At 50.7% G+C, this 19,692-nt stretch overlaps 1 protein-coding gene across 3 annotated transcripts in view; it reads left to right on the top strand.

Moving 5' to 3' along the window:
• ETS1 (ETS proto-oncogene 1, transcription factor) overlaps nt 1–19,692 on the top strand; it is a gene marked incomplete at its 5' end in the record, with an annotated part of 63,034 nt that overhangs the window by 24,745 nt on the left and 18,597 nt on the right. For 2 of the 3 annotated variants that reach the window (XM_082070573.1, XM_082070574.1), the window contains 2 exons: nt 18,276–18,395; nt 18,968–19,168. In XM_082070573.1, coding sequence (XP_081926699.1) covers nt 18,276–18,395; nt 18,968–19,168 — 321 coding nt within the window. Of the gene's footprint in view, nt 1–26; nt 336–18,275; nt 18,396–18,967; nt 19,169–19,692 lie in introns of those variants that run through there. The other variant, XM_082070575.1, reaches the window with a different exon arrangement.

The raw sequence follows: 19,692 nt of genomic DNA, 5'->3' as shown, positions 1-19,692 counted from the left end.
GCGGCGGCGGCAGCGGGGGACGGGCGAAGCGGAGCGGAGTGGCGAGGGAGCGCGGAAGCGGCGGAGGAGCGGAGCGGGAGAGAAGGGCGAGGGAAGGAAGGGGAGAGCAGGAGGAAGAGGACAAGAAGGAGGAAGAGGAGGAGGGAGGGACCAGGCGCTCGGCCGCCGCTGCCCCGGCCGCCCCGCTCCGCGCTCGCCGGGGCTCAGCAGCCGCCGCCGCCCCCTCCGGTCCCGGCGCGACGCCCCCGCGGGCGCTGCCCCAGCCATGAAGGCGGCGGTGGACCTCACCATCATCAAGACGGAGAAGGTGGACATCGAGCTCTTCCCGTCCCCCGGTAAGCCCCTCGCCCTCCCCTTCCCCGTCCACCCCCCTCGCCAGGGAGCCCTGGGGATCCCGCCTCCCCCTTTTTCGCAGCGCACCCCCGAGTTGCAGCTGAGCTCTGCCCCGCAGCACCGCCGGGGAACTGGCTTCCCGAGCAGCTTGAAGACTTTCCACCTCCCCCCCCATATCCCACTTTGTCTTAAAAAAAAACCAACAAAAACACAACCAAAAAAACCGCCGCCCTTCCAGCCTCCTTTTCTCATGCTCAGGCATCCTTGCGGGGATGTAGGCAAACGCCTCCTGGGTGGCAGGAGAGGTGCACTCGGAGGGGTGTTTGAGAGAACCCCCAACCTTTTCCCGAGTGGGTGACCCACAAGCTGTACGTTCCCCCCATCCCTCGCTGGAAATGCCTCGTGTGGTCCAAGCACTCCTGGTATTTGGGAAACAAAACTCCAGCGGTGGCTCCTCTGGATTTACCACGTTTAAACCAGCTGCTCTGATTTCTTTTTCCTCCTCGCTGGAGAAATGGGTGTAGGAAGAGTGCAGGAGCTCTCAGGAGATAGCAACACGTTACTGCATCGAGACATGTGGGGTTTTTTTTGTTGTTGCAGCGATAAGTTTGGCTGCTGCTGGCTGTGGTTAACGCTAATAGTTGAGCCTTTACCATAATAAGGGCTGTTATTCACATACTGATGTCGTCTGACTGCCTGCTGACCCTGGCCGCTCAACTGACTCCTGCCTTGCTCAGGCGAGGAAGAGGATGGTGCTTGGAGAGCCTGCAGGGGAAAAAAACCAACCCCAGACACACAAAACTAAATACAAAACCCCAACCAAACAAAAAACCCAACATTTCTCTTTCTGGGAACCAGGGAGGGTGAAATGAGTCCTGTTGCTTCATCCCTTCCCGCTGTAATTCGCTGGATTTTGTGTAGCACTGGCGTGCTGAAGAAAATCGAATTAGAGTTATGTGTCGCTTTGCCAGTTAGCAAGTTCCTAGGAAATGCAGAAAAGGGGGCTTGACTCCTGCCAGGCATGGGAAATAGGATGACAGCTGGAGTGCAAGGGAGGCTGGCACTCGGGTTTAAACCAGACGCTTGTGTAGGATCAGCTTGTCTGCAGAGAGCTCCGGTAAGTCAGCACAAGCCTGGGGCATCTGCCACCGATGGGCTGCACAGTGTCCGACGTGGGGAGAGTGACTTTTGCATGGTCCATCTTCCCACTTCAGCTGCACGCAGAGAGGACGCGGTCTGGTTATATCTATTTTAGTGCTGTGTCTCTGACAGCTGGGCTGAGCCTGGCTTTCAGGCGTGGGCTCAGGAGGACCAGGTTTTAAAACGCAGTAAGGATGCTGAGGGTGATTTTCCAAAGCACCCACTGTTAAATCAGAGACTGAAGTGGAGCTGAGGGCCTGTTTGTTCCTATGTCCTAAAGCTTTGGTTAAAAGAACATTTACCAGAGACTCATTCCTGTGCTTGTGACACTTTGCTTGCAGGGGAAGAAAATGGGGTAGGAAGAACCACTTGGCCCATTGAGGCAGGGCTGGTGGGCTTTGTTTTTCAGTTCAGGCCCAAGTTTCTGTTTAAATTTACACTTCTGGCATGTTACAGGTGTTTGAGCATTGGATCAATGTGATTGCCTTGTGCCTAAAGCGAGGACTCGGTGTTTTGCACTGCCTTAAGTTCATTTTCTTCTCCCCGCTAAAGCTCTGTTCGCAGAGCTGACCCAAAGTCTGAACTTTGGCAGGAAGAGCGCTGAAAAATTAAAAAACAAACCCCAAAAGGTAAAAAAGAGCTGACTCCCTATCAACTTCAGCTGCAGTCGCTTCTGTTTTGGTGGCTGCGCTAACGCTGCGAGCCAAAAAGGTCAATGTTGTCAATTAGCTGGCTTAACCTCATTTCCCCTCCAACTTTTTTAGAGAAGGCTGAAGCATTCTTGCTCCTCGCATTGATGTTGAGAGGAGTATGGATGCTGCTAGCTCATGTTTCTGGGATGCCATGCGTAGGGGATGTAACTTTTCTCTATTCCTGTCTATTTTGGGCTGTGTCTGAGGATTTAACTGCTCCACGGTGGCTCATTCAGCCGTTGGTTGCAGATTCGCTTTGCACGGTATCCACAGGGTTAACCTTAACACAAGGAGAGCGGTTGCAGGCATAGGTTTTCAATTGTGCAAGATGTTTTTATGTGCCAGGTGCCTGATGCCCCGTAAAAACTGCAGAGATGCTTTGGTTCCGCAGTCCCCCTGAAATCAAACCCCACTCCAACCCACACGTGTAGGCGGCCCCTGCAGGGAGGAGTTCGGTGGGATTTGTAGTGTGTCCAAAGGGTTTAAAAATAACCTGAAAAGGATGTGAAGTCGCACAAGGCGTCCAAAGCCAAATTCCACCCCCCGCTGTTGCTGTGTGAGCGAGTTGAGTAGGTCAGGAGCCAAAACACCAGGGTGATGGGTTTCTCATTTAATAGGCAAGTTGTATGTGTGCAGGTTTCGTTATAAGGATCTGATAGAGTAGACGGTAACATCACTTCGATTGTGACTGATCCACTAATGGGCTGGTGGAACTTGGTTTATCAGCCTTTTTTTTTCAGACAGTAAAACTCCAAACTGTGCAAAAATCAACCCCAATGGGAACGTAACTTTGCGACTGGTAAACGCTGCCCTCTGCAAATCGATTTATTTCCTCCGGTTCTGCAAAACTTCTTTTACTCTCTGTGGTCAGAGTTAAAAGTGGGTCTGCAACCCTTGCTGGGAGCTGGCAGTGTGTAATTAGGACTCGGGTGATAACGATATTTCTAATGAAGCTGGTGACTTGCTGAAGGGCAAGGTGGTGATGCTGGGCATCCCAGGTGAGGTGGGATGCTGTCCCCCCTCCCGCTTCCTTTTTCTGGTGCTTGATTTGTTGCTGCCTGGCATAAAAAGGATTATTTTGTGCACGTTCAGTGTAGAAATCCTGCCACCCGGGGGACAGCTGGACCCCGCGTGTTCTGTGCTTCCCATGCGGACCCTGGGGCCAGCTGTGAGACAGGCACGTCGCTTCCATCGGCCTCCGCGTGGGCGGCATCCCAGGGGGGATTTTGATCTGGCAAGAGCCTTTCCCCCCGTGCAGGGCTTGGGTCAGGGCTGAAGCAAGAGTTCTTTAAAATTGCAATGCAGGCAAATAAGGGAGTTTGCATTTAAAGCGAGTCTTCTGCAAATGCACACCCTCCTGCGAAGGCTCGCTGCACTGAGGTGGCAAAGTGCTTTACGAGTCTGAAAGCATCTTCATTACAGTTTTAGGATGGGATCCTTCATCCTTTATCCTTTCCCATCTTGTTTCCAGCTATACCTTTGCTTCTGTGTCTTTATATATGTGCACAGAATAGAGTCAGGGCAAGATCAGCCCGCTCAAAGGAGCCAGTTTGCTGAGCTGGTTGGAGATAAGTGCACAAAGACTTGGAACATCTCCTCTTCCAAAAAGGAAAGTTTAATCCGTTATACTTGCACCTCCCTCACACTCCAGGTTGGTCCCTGCAGCTGTGTCACCTGCTGCGTGACTCAGTTTCCCTGATGCTGTTAACACCCCAGTTTTGTTGGTGCTTTGCATGGTCACATTTTGCAGGTGGGATGAAAGCAGCAGCGCAACAGCAGCATTTCCCTCTCTGCTTCCAGATGTTCCTTCCTCTGCATCGCTTGTACTGGAAGAACATTTACTTGTGCTCAGCGGGACAGGCTGTGCACACACACAGTGTTTGCCTGGAAGCCCAGCAAAGCCTGGGCCAAGGAGACAAGCACTGAAAAGTGATTTTAGGGATGCAGAGAATCCACATCCAGCACCTTTCTGACGGCTTTTGCAAGAGGTGAGAGCTCGGCTGTGGATTGCTCTGTGTGGGCATGAATCACCAGCCAACAAGGGCGAGACTTAATAAATCTGAGGGCTTTGGGCTCTGGGCTCCTGTGGCATTTTCGATGCTGATTGCCTGTGGAGGAGGTGAGAATTTGAACTGAAAAAGAGCAATTACCTTTCTATGCGCTCCCAAAATGCCCATTAGTGTGGTATCCAGCAAGGATGGGGGAATGAGAGTTCCCCAGGAGGGAGGGGTCTGCGGCCTCCCCCCCCCTCTCCATTTTAGTGTCAACTTCTGTCTGCCTTGGGGACAAAGCTGTGAAAAAAGGTGAAAAGAGGGCAACTCCATAGACCTTTCCTCAGGGATACACCAGCCGAAGCACATCCCAGACTTACACCAGGGAGCAGAATGAGATTTCCAAGAAAAAAAGAAGCAAAGTCCCCATTCCTTCCACTTTTTCCTCACAAACTCCCCCAAAAGCATGTAACAAGTGTGTAATTACAGCGTTGTGACACGAAGGGGCCGCTAATTTGCCGTGTAATCACGACGTGCCACGCTTGGATAGGCCTTATAAAATAAGGGATAACACAGTCTCATGCTGGAATGTTGTGCCTGAGCTCTCGAAAGCATTGCTTGTATCCTCCTGGATGGGTCCTATGGGGTGGCTGAGGTTTGGGGACAGCTGGGACAGCGTTTAGGGTGCAAAGCTTGTGCTGTGGTTGGACTTTGGGATGATAGTTTGATGCTGGAGGCAAAATAGAAGATGGCTCAGTGTTCTTCACCAGCTGCTGTTTTGGTGAGACCAGACACTCAGGTGTGAGTAAGACCAGACTTGTGTCTGAAGAAGGTTTAGGGGGGTGTAAATGTGCAGATCTGTCATCCCAAATGGCTCGTTTGGGTTGTAGTACCAGCATCAGGTGGGGTTTTGAGGAAGAAAGACAAGCAAAGAAAGTGGTTTCCTTTTTGCGCTCTCAGCTGGTCCTTGCGCGGGCACAAGGTGAGTAAATTAAGTGACTTAAGGGAGCAAATGTCATTGCTGTCCCCAAATGGATCCAAAAGATGGAGCTGCTGCCGTCTTCCAGGCTTACAAATAAGACCTGTGCTCGGTAGGATGGTACCGAGGAATTGATGTGAAAATGCAAGAGGTGATATGTCTTGAGCAGTAAAGCACCAAGACGACTCTTTGCACTGTGAGTTTGGGGATCCCATGGAAATCAGGGTCGTTCCCATGGGTGCAGGATTGTGCCTCGTAGGTTGAGACCTGACTCCCCAGGTTTGAAGCTTGTCCAAGTCAGCACAACTCCACCAAAGCCGGGGCTAAATGCTCTGATCCAGCATAAAACCTCATCACTGCAGAAGCCAGTGGGACAAATCTGTAGCTGATATAAACTGTACAGCTGTCTCACAGCCAACAATTGGGCCTGCATCCCCCTTTTTTTTTGTTTTAAATGCACGGCATAGTTATACATCTCAGCCTTTTTGTTCCTCTTCCGTGACTAAGCTGCTCGCTGCCTGCTTCTTTTTTTTTTTTGCCTTCATTGTGTAGTTTATAATCTTCCAACTAGATACAGAAAACAAAATTGTTTGCAGCGCTGGCCAAGAAGGCTCTGGTTCCCCTGGCACGGAGCCATGCTTACATCTCCAGTCAAAATACTGCTGGTCGAACAATAAATATTTATTGATTCTCCTACAAGCTCCTACATTTTTCCCAGGTGCAGTGGAATTTGGTTGGGGGGAGCACTTGATTGTGAGATGGCTCCAGAGATAACGTGGTCGTGGATGCAAAGGTGAGCCTGGCGAAGCTGGGTTTAGTCCTGCACGTCCAGCCCATAAAGCTGCTCTTAGCCCCGGGTTTGCGGATTTGTGCCTGTGACTGCTGCAGGTTTTGGTGTAATTATGTGAGAATGTGCAAATCCGCAAGTCGCTTTACGTGCCGGAATATCTCCTTGGATCCAGGAGGATGCACAGTTTGGTGTCAGGTTCAGAGAGGTGGTTTCGGTTTGTAATTTGGTTAAAAGGCTCAGCCTGCGTATCTGGAATCTGGGAGCACGGAACATTAAGAGGCTGCAAATGTTTGCATGCAAAGCTTGAGCTTCTGCAGGGCCGCGTGTGTCCAGGCGAAGGCAAAACCCTTGGCGCTTGCGTTTAAAAGTGCTCTAAGTTCTGTTCCCTCCTCCGATGTGATGGGAGGATTGTTAAGCCTCGGATGGGGGGCAAACCCCGAGTTCTCCACGTTGCTCTCTTCTTCCTCTTCCCCAGCTACACGTTCAGAGCTTGTTAATGAACAAAATGCCTTTTTTTTTTGTTTGTTTTAACACACGGAGGGGATTTTAAATTGGCTCCACATGGATTATGTACGTTGTCGCACTTTCCTGGAGGGTGATGGCATGAGGAGGAATGCGGGGTTGATGAAAGAAGCCAGACACTGAGTCAAACACGGAGCGGCTCCCCTCCCCGTGCCCCCCCATCTCATTTCAAATATTTGACATGATTCCAAGGCATTCTTCAGATGGCTGGTGGGGAGCGTTGAGGCCAGTGGGACTTTTTTAAAAATGCAACATGCTTTTGGGGCCTCTGACCCCAAAAGGTGTTGAAGAAAGGCTTGGTGAGAGCAGTTTTTTTGGGAAACTGAGGCACGGTGACGCTGCAGCAGGGAGCTGGGAGCATCCCCAGCATCCCCAGCCCGCTGAGGGTTGTGTGTCCTCTTGGTGGCTGGAATTTCCACTGGGATGAGACAAAACTGCTGACTAAGGAAAAGCTGCCACCGGTGTAACCAGTAGAGCCCCCAAACTGGAGCCGGACACTGGGAAGCGCTTTGGGGTTTGTTTTCTGTTGCTTTTAAAACCCCCACTATCCATCACAATAATAAAAATGTGGCTTTTTGACCCACATGACAGTGTTTTGTTTTGTAGGTGTCTGCATGTGTTTGTGCAAAACCACTTCATTTTGGTCAGTGTTCTGGAAGCAGCAAAAGTTTCTGTTATTTAGTTTTGAGAAAATGTTTACCAAAACCTGAACCATCAGAAGATGCAACTTGCAAAAGCTGAGTCCTCCTGGCTTTTTCCACTGCAAAATTAAAAAAAGATATAGTGGAACACGTGAAATTTGGGTCATTTTATTCTTCTTTTTTTTTTACACATTGTTGTTAGAGGCGGTTTTAAAATGCAATGTGAAGCGCTTTCTCTTTTAAAATGCTCAAGGTGTGTTACCCAACTTGCTTCGTGTCTCCAGACCCGCGTCATGAGGTCAGTAAATGAAATTTCTCCCCGTTTGCAGTCAGAAATGGGGAAAAACTGATTTATTGAATTCTCAGCATCGGCTGCAGGCAGCAGATGAGCCGGGCAGGTTGGTACCAGCATCGGGGCTCCCCATCCCGCGCCCTGACCCTGCAACGATTCCTGGCCCCATCCTTTTGATGGGATGCATAGAAATCTGGGCTTCAGGCTGCCCCCGGTTCTGGAGGCTGGGAAAGTTTCATTTTGCAGCGTTGGCAGCGGGTTTTTTGGAGCTGTCACGGTAGCCGTGGCCCCGGTGGGCTGGTTTAGTCACTGGGGGCTGGTTTTAAGCAGCTCCAGATTTGAAGCTGGCTCTAAAGTTTGCAACTTGAAAGGCTCCGGTCGTTGTGCCTGTTTTGCCTTCGAGCTGGATGATGTTGCTGAGCCCTGAGCTGCTGAGGCCATATGGATTCTATAGAGTGACCTGGCTGCCCGTCAGTCCCGTTTAGGGAGGGAATGGGGCTTAGTCCTGGGCTAGCCTAGCCTAGCCTAGCCCTTGCTGCTAGCCCATGCCATTTAGCATCATTTAGAGCTGCCTCATCCTTGGCTCCCCCAGTTTGCTGCTGCCGATCCCAAGCACCCATTGAAAGCTGAAGTTAGACCTAAAAAAAATTGAAGATAAATTTAAAAAATAGAAGGAAGAAAGAGGGAAGAAAGCTCAAGAAAAAAAGCCAAGGGGAGGGACAGTGCGCCTTTAAACAGCTGTGTGTAACTGCGCTGCCTAATCCGGTGACTAATTCGGTGCGTTGCAAAGCGCGGCTGCCAAACCAGCCTGCGTCCCCAGCCCAAGGCTCGAGGAGTCATCGTGTCCCCTCCCTCCCTTCATCCCGGGCGCCGTTCCCCCCCTTCCCTCCACCGCTCCCCATGGCAATTTATTTACTCATCTGGAGGGCACAGCCCCGGCGGTCTCTTGACTCAGCAGTCCCGGGCTGATGGGAGCTGCGGGAGCAAATTCCAGGCAAAGAAATAATCTCATGACTTGTCTCGGAAAAGATTGCTCCCAAAAGATCCCCTTGGGGTCACGGAGCACTCGGCAGAGCCCAGACCAGGCTCCCCCCATGTCCCCACCAGGGGACTTGGACTTTTCTCTCTTGGAAAACCTAGGATGGATTTGGAGATGGGAACCCCAGAGCTGGTGTTCCCCGTGCCCCGGGCATAGGAGTGTGTGGAGCTGGAGCTGCCTTGCCAGGGCAGGGAGCCCGGAGTGTGGGGTTGTGTTGATTTTTGGGTCGTTCCTCCTTTTTTCTTCCCCCATTTCCCAGGGAGGGGTTTAAACCTTCCCCTTCACCCCTAGGCAATTTCAGTCCCTGTGTTAGTGCTTTTGCTCAGACCTTCAGCAGGGCTGGCACCGGGGATGACTTACAAATCATACTTATGCTCTTTTTTTTTTTCCCATTGGCTTTTTGTCATCCTACGTGTCTCTCTCTTTTTTTCCCCCACCTCCTCCCAGCCCAGAGTCACTTGAGCCCCGTCCTCTTCTGAAGGCGCTTTGGGAGGTCTGGTCCCATGCCCAGTGCTGGGAGTGGGGTGGGATCAGACCAGGTTGGGAAACACGGATCTTTGCAAACCTGCTTTTTTCTGTGGGTGGGCAACGGGGAGGCTCGTACCCCTCCAAGCCACCCATCCAGGGCTCTGCCGAAGCTTCCCCGAGCTTATTACGGCTGCCGGAGGATTCCCGGAGCTCCTGGCAAGGGCTCCCAGCTCCCGAGTTGCCAAACGACACCCCCTCCTCCATTTACGTCTCCTCCTAATAGCCTCTTGGCCCGAGCAGCCGAATTCAATCAACCCTTTCACCATCTGCTCCCAGGCACTTCTGCCGGGGCCGGCTCGGGGCCAGCGAGGCTGTAATTCCTTAATAGCTTCCGGATGCTGCGCTCGGGGTGGATGTGAGGGCTGCGGGCGTCTCAGCCTCTCTCTCCCCCCCATCCAACCTTCGCTTGTGATTTCCAAGCTCGAGTTTCTCCTCTGGGCAAATCAAAGCACCTCCTGATTTATCCCTTCGCTCTCCCGTGACATAATCCCCATCCTGGATGGCCCTTGGCTCTGGGATGGGGATGACTGAAGCTGATGGGGCAGCCCAGCTCAGCTTTGGCTGCTTTTCCCAGCTCACTCCCACCTTCCTCATCTTCCCAGGGCTTAATTTGGCTTAATCTCTTTGTGGTGAGAAGTTTCCTAGAAGTAGGAGCTGGAAAACAAGACCTTCCCAGGGTGGCTGGGAAAACCATTGCTCTAGTGCATGGTGGCACTTGGTAATCAGGGAGTTGCGTGGTATAGCCCAAAAAGGGCAAAGCCTGAAATAAATAATACCCAGAGAACTGTTCCTAGGATTACTCTGGTTTTAATTTGAGGTGCAAGGGACTGGTATGTGTATTAGTGAGTCACAGAGGGAGGAAAAGATGCCTTCAGGTAGGAGGGCTCATGGTAGTTGCAAGTGGCAGTAAATCCAGTGATGCAAAGGAGTAAATCCATATCTAGCGCAGGGGAATTAGAGGTATGTGGATCGTTACGCTACCTGCCATCTCTTGGCAGCCGCTAGCAGAGTCAACTATTTGCTCTAAAGGGTTATAAATAATTTTCTTGATTAAAATGATTGATTATCCTCGGTCTGATATTATTTAGTCAGAGCAAACAGTGCTGAGATTTACCAGCCGCGCTCTGACCTCCCAACCCTGATCTGTTTGCAAAAAAGCCTGGGCAATAATTTGTTTGATTTCGAAGCTAAATACCCTAATCTCTCCTCTTCTCCTTCGCTAACTGCAGAGACAGCTTGGCCTGATAAGGGAGGACAGACCTAGTGGCAGAAAGGGACGATGTGGTGAGATGGGGACCTGGTGGCCACCAGGTGAGGACAGGGTGAAGCTCTAGGGCTCCTTTTTCTCCTCCGCATGTACTCGCTGGGAAGAGCCGAGACACACCTTGACGTACAGAAAAAGTAAAAGATGCTCTCAAAAGCTGAACATTAGAAGAAAAGCTTTTTCTGGGTAAGGCAGCAGCGGCAATCCCTCTGTGATCCTCAGGGACGCGATCCGCTGCAACTTGCCCCCTGGCATTGAGCAATGGGCTGCGGTTCCTCGCGGCTCGGCTGGCGTCGCCCCAGGGGGAAGGGTTGGCCGGGGAGGCTGCGGAGGTTGGGGTGGGATGGGCGGCAGGAATCTGCAGCTGCGGAGCGGTGTGGCAAGATTCGCCCCCATAACCTGCTGCCCCAGGGCAGCGTGCGTGCTTGGGGAGGTGACCCGTGGCTGCCGAGCCTCCCTTCTTCGTCATCGCCTTCTGCATCGCTGGCTCGGTGCTCTCTGCATCACGTGGAGGTGTTCTGGGCTTGGGGAGCGCCGTAGGAATATCCATGGGGACCGTCTGCTTGCGACTGGTGGGCACTTTAATTGTGTGGGTACCACCAGCAGGGCCAGCCCTTCCAGCTTTGACAAGTGTTTTTGGTTTGTGAACGAGGGAGCTGGTGAGTGGAGGAGAGTGGCTTTGATGTGGAGGGAGCTCCAACATCATCTGAGCTTGATGGCACTTCAGGCTGTGTCCTGCCGTGTGGTACCCTCGTGTCTGATTGAGTCAGCCCGGGGCGAGGGCTGAAGCTCAGAGACAGATATCAGTTTATGCAGAACTGGTGCTGAAAAATCAAGTGGAGGCTGGGGAATTCCTTGGGATGGCTGGATCGGAGGTGTTTGGCGTGTCTAATTCCTTCCTGGGGCAAGGAAAATTAAAACCCTTTGTTTGGACCAGTGGAGGGGTTGGGATCTCTTTGTGGAGTGACGACAGAGCCCAACGTGTCCCAGGTTCCTTGGCTGCGAGGGGACAGCCTGTGCCAGGAGACCTCAGCCTTCCCTTTTCACACACTTCCCATCCTGACAGCGTTTTCCTTGTGCAGTGTTCTGCCAACTAACCTCGACCCAGCCTTGCCAAATCTCTCCCTTTTCTGGGAGATTGTCATGCGTGGTTTGGCAGCCTTGTCCTTCCTCAGAGCAAGGAGGTGTTGGAGATGAATCCCCATTAAGTGTCTCTTCTTATCCCTAGATGATGAAGGAGAGGGAAATTATTATTTGGAAGAGAGAGAGTGAGGGCTTGTTTATGTAGAAAGATGCTCAATGTGAACTGCTCAGGTGTGATTTCAGTTTTACTTTTGCACCCGGGGATAAATCGAAGTCAGGGTACTGTGATGCATCCTTCTCTAGGGACAGATCCTCCAGTCACATCACTTCTTCATCGAAGATGCCAAAAATGGCATCATCAGCCCGAGATTTGGAGTGAGAACTGCAGAAATCCTGGTTTTAACTCGCCTGCAAAGCCACGGATGCTCTCGAGGACGGTGGGAAGCGAGTGGGTGTGGAGAACGTGGACCGCTCCGGGTTGCTGGAGCCCAGCGTGGCTTTGCTTTGGGAGGGCTCGGCCCGCGGTTTTGTGTTTTCGCGGCTCTGGAAACCTCTGGCGCGGTGAAGCTGGCACGACTGGCCTTGCAGGGCGCCCAGCGAGGAATTTCAAGAGGCTTCTGGTCCCAGGCATGAGCCATTCCAATACCTCGGGCAACCTTCCAAGAAGCAAATGAATATCTAGTTGTTTGTTCGGTGGGGATCGCTGGGGTTTTTGTAGGTTTTTTTTTTTTCCTTTTTTCTCATTGCTGTTGAGCAATTTGAGCTTCGCTGCTGCGTCTCGAGGTGTGAGGAGCTGGGTTTTAGCTGCTTGTTTGCAGAGGAGCATCTCCCGGGCATGACCTGGACTTGCTATTTACACTTGACCTTCTTTTAGTCGGGGCTGGGTGTCCATTACAGGCTTTGCTGAGCCCAGCCCATGCCTGTGTGCCTGTGCACGGGGATTAGAGCTCTTTAGCAGCACGGTTAGCGGGGATTAAAGAGAATTATCGCGGGCGAAGCGTGTCTCACAGGTTTGTTGGTGTCCTCCCAGCCCTCCTGAGGAAGGATGGAAGGTAAAATAAGCCTGAAAGTGAGATGCTAATCCTGTCTTGAGAGGGGACAACCCAGCTTGTGTGATGCTTGACTGGGAAAGCAGGAGGGTGATGGGTGATAAGGGTCTAACAGCTGCAAGAAGAGGCTTCGACTTCCCAACCAAGAGCAGTTTGGGCACGTGGAGGTTGTTCCTCGCTGCAACTCCTGGTGCAGAGTGCTGACCTATGAGTTCAGCTTCCGCGCGAGTTTTACATGGGTTTAATTAAACCCGGACTGTCGTCAGGCCAGCGCGTTCGGAAAGGGCCTGCGTGAGTTTATAATTGTGATGGTGTTGCTTCTAAAGCTGTTTTTGAAACAGCTTTTATGGGGAGGACTTGTATCAAGGTAACATTGATGCTGGAGCTAAACCCTTCTGGACCCATTGCTTCGTCTTGGTGGAAAAATCTTTTTGCTGACTTGGCTGCTTTGCGCAGTTTTGATGAGTGTTGTCAAACCGTGGCCACGTTCCCCAACCTCAGAGGTGGCCACATCTCCCTGGTGCTTCTTTTTATCCGTCTGTGCTTCTTTCAGCAGCTGAGATGGGGGGACAGAGCAAAACCCTCCACCGAGGGCAGCCCCGCTTCGAATTGCTGCGCGAAGACGAACTGTACGTCCCGTCCCCGCTAACGCCCGGGGAACTTTCCCGTAATCGCAGCCAGCGTTGACTCAAGCCCTGTGGTTTTGCTTAGCTTGGGTCCAGGGGTTTCTCTCGCGCGTTTTTTCCCTTCCTCACCCCCGCAAAGGCGGGGAGGCCGGAGCGAGCTGCCCGCCGGGCTGCTGCCTCCCTGCACACTCCTGGGACTGCAGGGGATGCCGCTTTCCCAGGATCTCCATCCAACACCCACGTTATAGAGCCAGGAGAGGGAGCAGAAAGGAGCCTGAAGGAAAGCAGCAGGCAGGCGTGGAGGACAAATCTTGTGAGTTTTGTACCATCACAATTGTAAGTGAAGCATCCTTTTAGCAGCCAGCACTGCTGCCTGGTTCCTCACCAGCTTCAGGATACCCAGGGTCGAAATAAACCCAATTTTCCTCATGGATCCCTCTGAGCATCCTCTTCTAGCAAGCTTGCACTCATGCAAAGGTGTCTCTGTTTTACAGCCAGATGAAATAACTTACCCCCAAAACCCAGCAGAGCATCTTGACATCTCACCCTCACCTTCCCCCTTCCTCCCTCCCTGTGATGCTCTAAGTACCCAGAGTCCAAACTTTGGAAGAAACACTTTAATCTGCAGTTAGGGAAGACAGTTTTTGGGCCCTTTCTTTAGGGGAAAGGCTCGCCCCCATGACACACCGCATCTCCATAAGAAAGCTGCTAACCATCGGAAGAAAGCCGGCTTTGTTGTGCTTTCTGCAGCGCTAAGCAGTGTGGGCTTTCGGTTTCCTCTCTTGTTTTTCTCTTGAAGCCCAGCTTTCATCTCCGAGTATTTATTTTTCACTGCTTGAAGGACAAAAAAAAATAGACTTATTTTTCTTCTTCTTTTTTAAAAAAAGGAAATATATTTGTTTAAAATTAAAATAGCAAATGTCTGTGCCTTTTATGCCTTGTGCTGCTGGAAGGGGAATCAAATCTCCGCTCCACACTCCCCGGCATCCCCAGCAAATGCCTCTCGCTGTGCTCACCCCTTCTCCCCATCCATCCTGGCTTCCCAGTTTTCTCTCTGTTCCCTTTTTCCCAGCTTTCTGTCCCACTTTCCCTTTCCCCCCCGCCCCGAATTTCGCTGCCCTTTTTGTCCAAGGAGCCCTAATTGGAACAGGCCGGCTCCTCTCCTGTTTCCTGCGTGGGAGTGAGAGGCAACGCTTGTGAAAACAGTTCAAAAGTGCAGACAAATTTTTTGCCTAATCCTGCCTAAAGAACAGGGGGCTCTGCTGGGGTTATTTGCCCCCCAGGGTGTCGCTGCTCCATAGCGAGGGGCACCTGGGAAAGGCAAAACTGCCCTGGGACGAGGAGCGGAGGTGCCTGATGGTGGAAACCTGAGATGGGGAGATGGTTCCTCCACGGTGCTTCGTTGGGGAGCGTGGGAAGGGTCTCAGCTCCCGACCGCCCCTCTCCCCACACCTCCTCTGATCCTGAGAAAGGTTTCTCAGCTGCTGAACCCTGCCAGCTGGGGGACATTAGGGAATCTGCTGTGTTTTAGCTTCCCCCATCACTATTGGTTTTGGTCCTCGTGAATGCTGGGATAGAGCAGGAATGAGCTCGGGAAGCGTTGGGCTTGGTGTGGGATGAAGATGGGGAGTCTTGGGGCTTGGTGGTCATGGGAAAGATGGTAGGAGAGCAAACCCATGTCCTTCCTTGCAGACCCTCTGTGAAATTCCTGCTCTGTTGCACATGCAGCAGTGAGGGGATGTCCCATGGACACCTCGAGGTGGGACAGCACTGGTGGGGACTCGGAGGACGATCTCAGGACTGAAGTCTCTTGATGGAGACAGGCACAAATTCCTGCAGCTCCTGGATGCACAGTCCCAGAGAGATGATTCTTCTTGACTCTCTGCAAAAAAACTTTGAAACCAACGTGCATCTTCTCCCAAACTTGTCCCCGTGCCTCTTGCAGACCTAAGGGCCTGAAATCCTCATGGTATCAGGATGCTGCGGGGTTAGTCTGGAGTCTGGGGAGGATGAGGAGGCTGGGCAGGGCTTTTTAGCTGAGGCAACAGCGTGTTGGGTTCCTGCCCTTGGTGGGCAGGAGGAGGCAGCCGGGTCAGTCCATCCATATATCTACAGCTACTGGGGAGAAGAGCGGGGACCAGCCAAGAACACACTGGGGCTTTTCATGGGAAAAAGCGAATGGCCAAGGGAACTTTAAAGAGGCATTGACCCCAAGTGGGAACTCGGCTGAAAAATGACTTTCCTCCTATCATCCTGCTCAGAGTATCTTTGGGTTTTTTTTGCCTTTACTGCCATTTATTTTGCTTGTGCAATCAGATGCTAATGCTTCGGCGTGCAGCGGACTCGCGTTTTAAGGTCAAAATCCCCAAAGTTTGTAAATCATTGTCCTTTAAAAAGATCAGACACGTAGAAATGGTTTATACATGTGGAGCCTGGTGAGAGCAAAGCGGCTGGGAGATGAACTCGGTGATCTTGGCCTCTTGGTCCCTTTGCCGGCTGCTTTTCCCCCAGGCTCCGTGTCTTTTGGCGCAACACCTAACGGGATGGCGGGTTTTAGACATAAAACCCCTGGCAATGGCAAGGGTGGGATTATCCTCTTGTTTCTCTGAAGTTTTGAGAAGCCCCCAGGTCCCTCAGATGAATAGATGTCCCTCTCTGCCTTCCCATTATGCAACACAAATTAAACTTATCTCTGCTCTACAGATGCTGGTGATGTCCGTGACATCATTTTCCAGCATGACTCCTGTTAGTATTTAAAAATCAAGTCATAAAAACCACAGAGAGAAGTAAGGCTGGGATGCAAAGCTGTGGTCACCTGGCCCTTGCTGCTGTGCTTGCTTTTTGGATTAAACCCCTGAAAGTTTTAAACCGAGCTTGGGTGTAACACCTGGGTTTGGCGCTGCCTCATGCTCCTTCCTATACGTTTATTTGTAGCATGCGTGTGTCCTTTGTGGACAGCAGGAGGTACGCAAAAGGAGACGTTTTATTTTCACAAGATTTGATTAAAATCTTAGAAAGAGGTTTCAGATGGCGGTGAAAGCTGAAACCTGGGGAGCTGAGCCTCCGTTGCTTTTATGACCAAAATTCTTCATCCCAGACTTGCACCCAGAAAAGTTGCATCGGGTGAAGCCCATCACATTCCCCAGACGCTCAGGGATTAACAAAAGAAACTATATTTACATAAATTCACTATCTCAAAACCAGCAGAAGCAGAATTTAGATTGAAAACTGCCTGTCCCCCACGCCTCTTTCGGGTCACACGGCCGAGGCTTGTCCACAAACACGTATGCAGAGCTTTGCAAACACGTTTAGTTCGACATGCGTGAGTTTTTCTGTAGATGTGGGACACTGCTGACTAAAATAAGGCCTTTGCAAGCGTTAGCAGGCTTGAGGCTTTCTGGATGTTTTGTCTTCTGAAGAAATTTTAGCTGGTAGCTACGGTCTAACAGGAATTAAAAGTAGATGCTGTTTCAAAGGTAAATCTGCTGAGTACGATTATTCTGAAGGAGAAGCCTTGAAATGCACATTTTGCTTTGTTTTGGTGTTCACATAGAAACCCTTCCCTGGCACTTTGCTTTTAGTTTTTTAATTTAATTTGAGAATACACTGTTTGCTTCTCTGATGACCTCTCCCCGGGATTCGCTTTTAAGTCTTCCCTGTTTTGACGTGTTGTTTGCGCAGAGCTTGGCGTTCACCTTACTGAACCGAAAACCTGTCCCCCCGCTACTGCAAATTGATTCTGTGGGTATGTGCAAAACCCAACCCCGCGAATCCTGGGGGAGAAAACAGAGGGGATCGCCGAGATCTGACTCATCTCCCCCGCCGTTTAACCCGGCGGCCGAGGGGAGCGCGTTCCTGGGTGGTCCCTGGAACCACAGAGAGCGAAGCATTAAAATGTAACATGAGGATGAAGGGAAAGGGGGCACCGAACCACTTTCTCCCTCTGTTATCTCAGAGCAGCAGATGGGGAGCGGAGATAACGAGGCTGCCCGCTCCTTTTGCCAAATCCAGGAAATAATGAAGTGTAATTTGCCAAAGAGCCTTTGAATGGATTATTTGCTTTCCAAGGTCCCAATACTTGCACTGTGGCAGGGAATCCTTCATTTATTTGATGGGGATTTGGGGAGGAATTGGCTCCCGAGGGGCTTGGTGTTGGGGATTTTACTATTCCTACCTGAGCGAAGAGTCACGCAAAGTGTTTTTCGGGTATAATTATTAAATCAGAGCTTAAATTAACTTCAATGATGGTAAGCCGAGGTGGGTAGGGTTGCCACAAACCAGAGAATTTCTTTGATTTTGATGTCTCCATCCAAACATTCACAAAAACACCCAACAACACATTGTCATTTTTCCACTGAGAGGAGTTTTCATTGAAAGATTTTCAATAGGCTGCAGTGCAAAACCAGCCCCCGGATTGAAGATTTGCATATGAGGCCGATGAAGTTTAGTCATTTGAGACTGGTTGTGTGATGCTTTCCTTCCCCCTGAAAGATGTTTTTCAGGAATGCTGAAAACACATGAAAAAGAGCCAAACCTATATCCAGTTTCCTTTTTTAAACGGTTGCTTTTGTTTATGAAACTCATTGGCTACAAATATCTGTCTCCTTCCAAATAAATTAGAAAAACAAAAAAAGAAAGGGAGAGCTTTGCTTCTCCTCAGGACTTAGTCCAAGGCCTGGCTTTAGGCTGGACCTGGCGCTGTCCCATGGGGGCGGCTGTGCATTGTTTGGTGACTCACCCCAAATCGCGTCGCTCCCTGCACATGATGTAACTCTGCGCTAATGTGGGATTTTCCAGCTCTTTGTTTTCCCTCCCTCCCTCCTCTGATGGGTTTTTGTGCCGCTTCTGTCAACTTCTTTTTTATTCTTTCCAGTATTCTTTAAAATGAGCTTTTTCCTTTTTGCTTTTCTTTGGGCTGGGATGCCCAGAGATGGAGTCTAATTCAGAGGTGCTTTTCTCCCCGTTTTCTTGTTCACTTTGCTGTAGGACTCTTTAAAGCCAATGTCTGGAATGCTTTTTGATATCACCATCAAATTTCCAGTCGCACGTTCACATTTTTTAATGATGGAGACCACGTGCGCCATGTAAGCTCGCTTACCAGACATGGCTTGTCTATGCTCTTTAAGCACAGACTTGCTAGAAGCAGACTTATTTTTCTTGTAATTAAGAACACTTGCAGGGCAGAGATTTGTAGGTCTGAGTGTGAAAATTTCAGCCTTAAAAAAGTGAAAATGCTTGCTCTGTTTGTCTGTCATCTTGCCTAGCCCCACGTCCTTATGGCCATTTTTCTCTCCTCCTTCTTTCAGATATGGAATGTGCGGATGTGCCTTTATTAACGCCCAGCAGCAAAGAAATGATGTCTCAGGCGTTGAAAGCCACCTTCAGCGGCTTCGCCAAAGAGCAGCAGCGGCTGGGAATCCCCAAAGGTAAGACGTGGCTTCCCAAGGAGAAGATACCGTGTCCACCTGTGAGGATGCCCTTCTCCACATCTGCCACCTCTTTTGGGTCTCTTTGGGTTGTATTACCTTGTTTCTTGGCAAATTGAGCTGGAAAGCTCTGGATTTACAGGCAAAGCCTTTCAGTACCCCTTGCAAATTGTCTGACAGATTGTGCCTGTCTGTCCTGCTAAATTCCTCTCCTGGAGCTTTGGGGAGCTGCTCCTTTTGGAGCCGTCTCCACGACTTCTGTTTGCAAATCAACTCCACTCTATAGGGAAGTAGCAGGGATGCTTTACAGGATGCTGATGATGGGGAGAAACCAAGCAAAATGAAGAAAAGGGTGGAAGAAAGGCTCAGAGGGCTGGTGGAATTGTTAAAAGTCCCAGACAAATCAAAACTTTTTTCCTTGGGTGAAATTTGTCTACAAAGGTGACTGATCCGTCTCTGTGGGATGAAGTCGTGCAAGGGCCATGCTGTAGCGCTGCTTTTGTCCTGTTTTCCTGGGGAAACGTCTCGTGGTTGTGCATTCATGGATCTCTTCTCCACCCCTTTTGGTGCAGATCCCCAGCAGTGGACGGAGACGCACGTGCGGGACTGGGTGATGTGGGCGGTGAACGAATTCAGCCTGAAAGGAGTGGATTTCCAGAAGTTTTGCATGAACGGAGCCGCCCTCTGTGCCCTGGGCAAGGAATGCTTCCTAGAGCTAGCGCCTGACTTTGTGGGAGATATCCTGTGGGAACACCTGGAGATTCTGCAGAAAGGTGAGTCCTGGAGTCGCCAGGGTGAGTGGTTTTCCAAAGAACCTTGGCCGTCAGCCTCACTGTGCAATGAGCTGTTCACCTTGGGCTTTAATCCCAAGAAAAGCAGCTTTCAAAGCCCAGTTTTCCAGTGGGATTTCAAACAGGCATCCCAAACAATTGTAGGCAATGCGAATCCCGGCACTTCTTGCAAAGGAAGGGTGGTTGTGCAGGAATGTGCAGCGGGCAGGGCTGCTCTGCCTGCCTGGAAACGGCAATAGGATTTTCCAAAGCATTCTTCCTTGGCTTGTTCAGATCCCGTCGTGAATTTTACTGCTTCCTCCGGTAGAAGCGGGTACAACAACTCCACCAAAATCCCGCCCTGATTTCCCAGTTGTGCTTGGAACCGGCTTTTCTTTGTTTCACATCCCGAAAGGTGTGATGATATTTTGTTGAGAGTGTCTCTGCCAGTCCCTGCATGCCAGCATTCAAGGCATTCATTTTTATTGATTTGGGACACACATATTGATTTTGGGTGTTGATTTTTA

Source organism: Streptopelia decaocto (genome assembly GCF_964273445.1).
Source record: "Streptopelia decaocto genome assembly, chromosome: 21".
In the NCBI taxonomy this organism is placed as follows: Eukaryota; Metazoa; Chordata; class Aves; order Columbiformes; family Columbidae; genus Streptopelia; species Streptopelia decaocto.
Note: the sequence above shows the minus strand (reverse complement) of the source record. Positions and strands in the feature narration are given on the sequence as shown.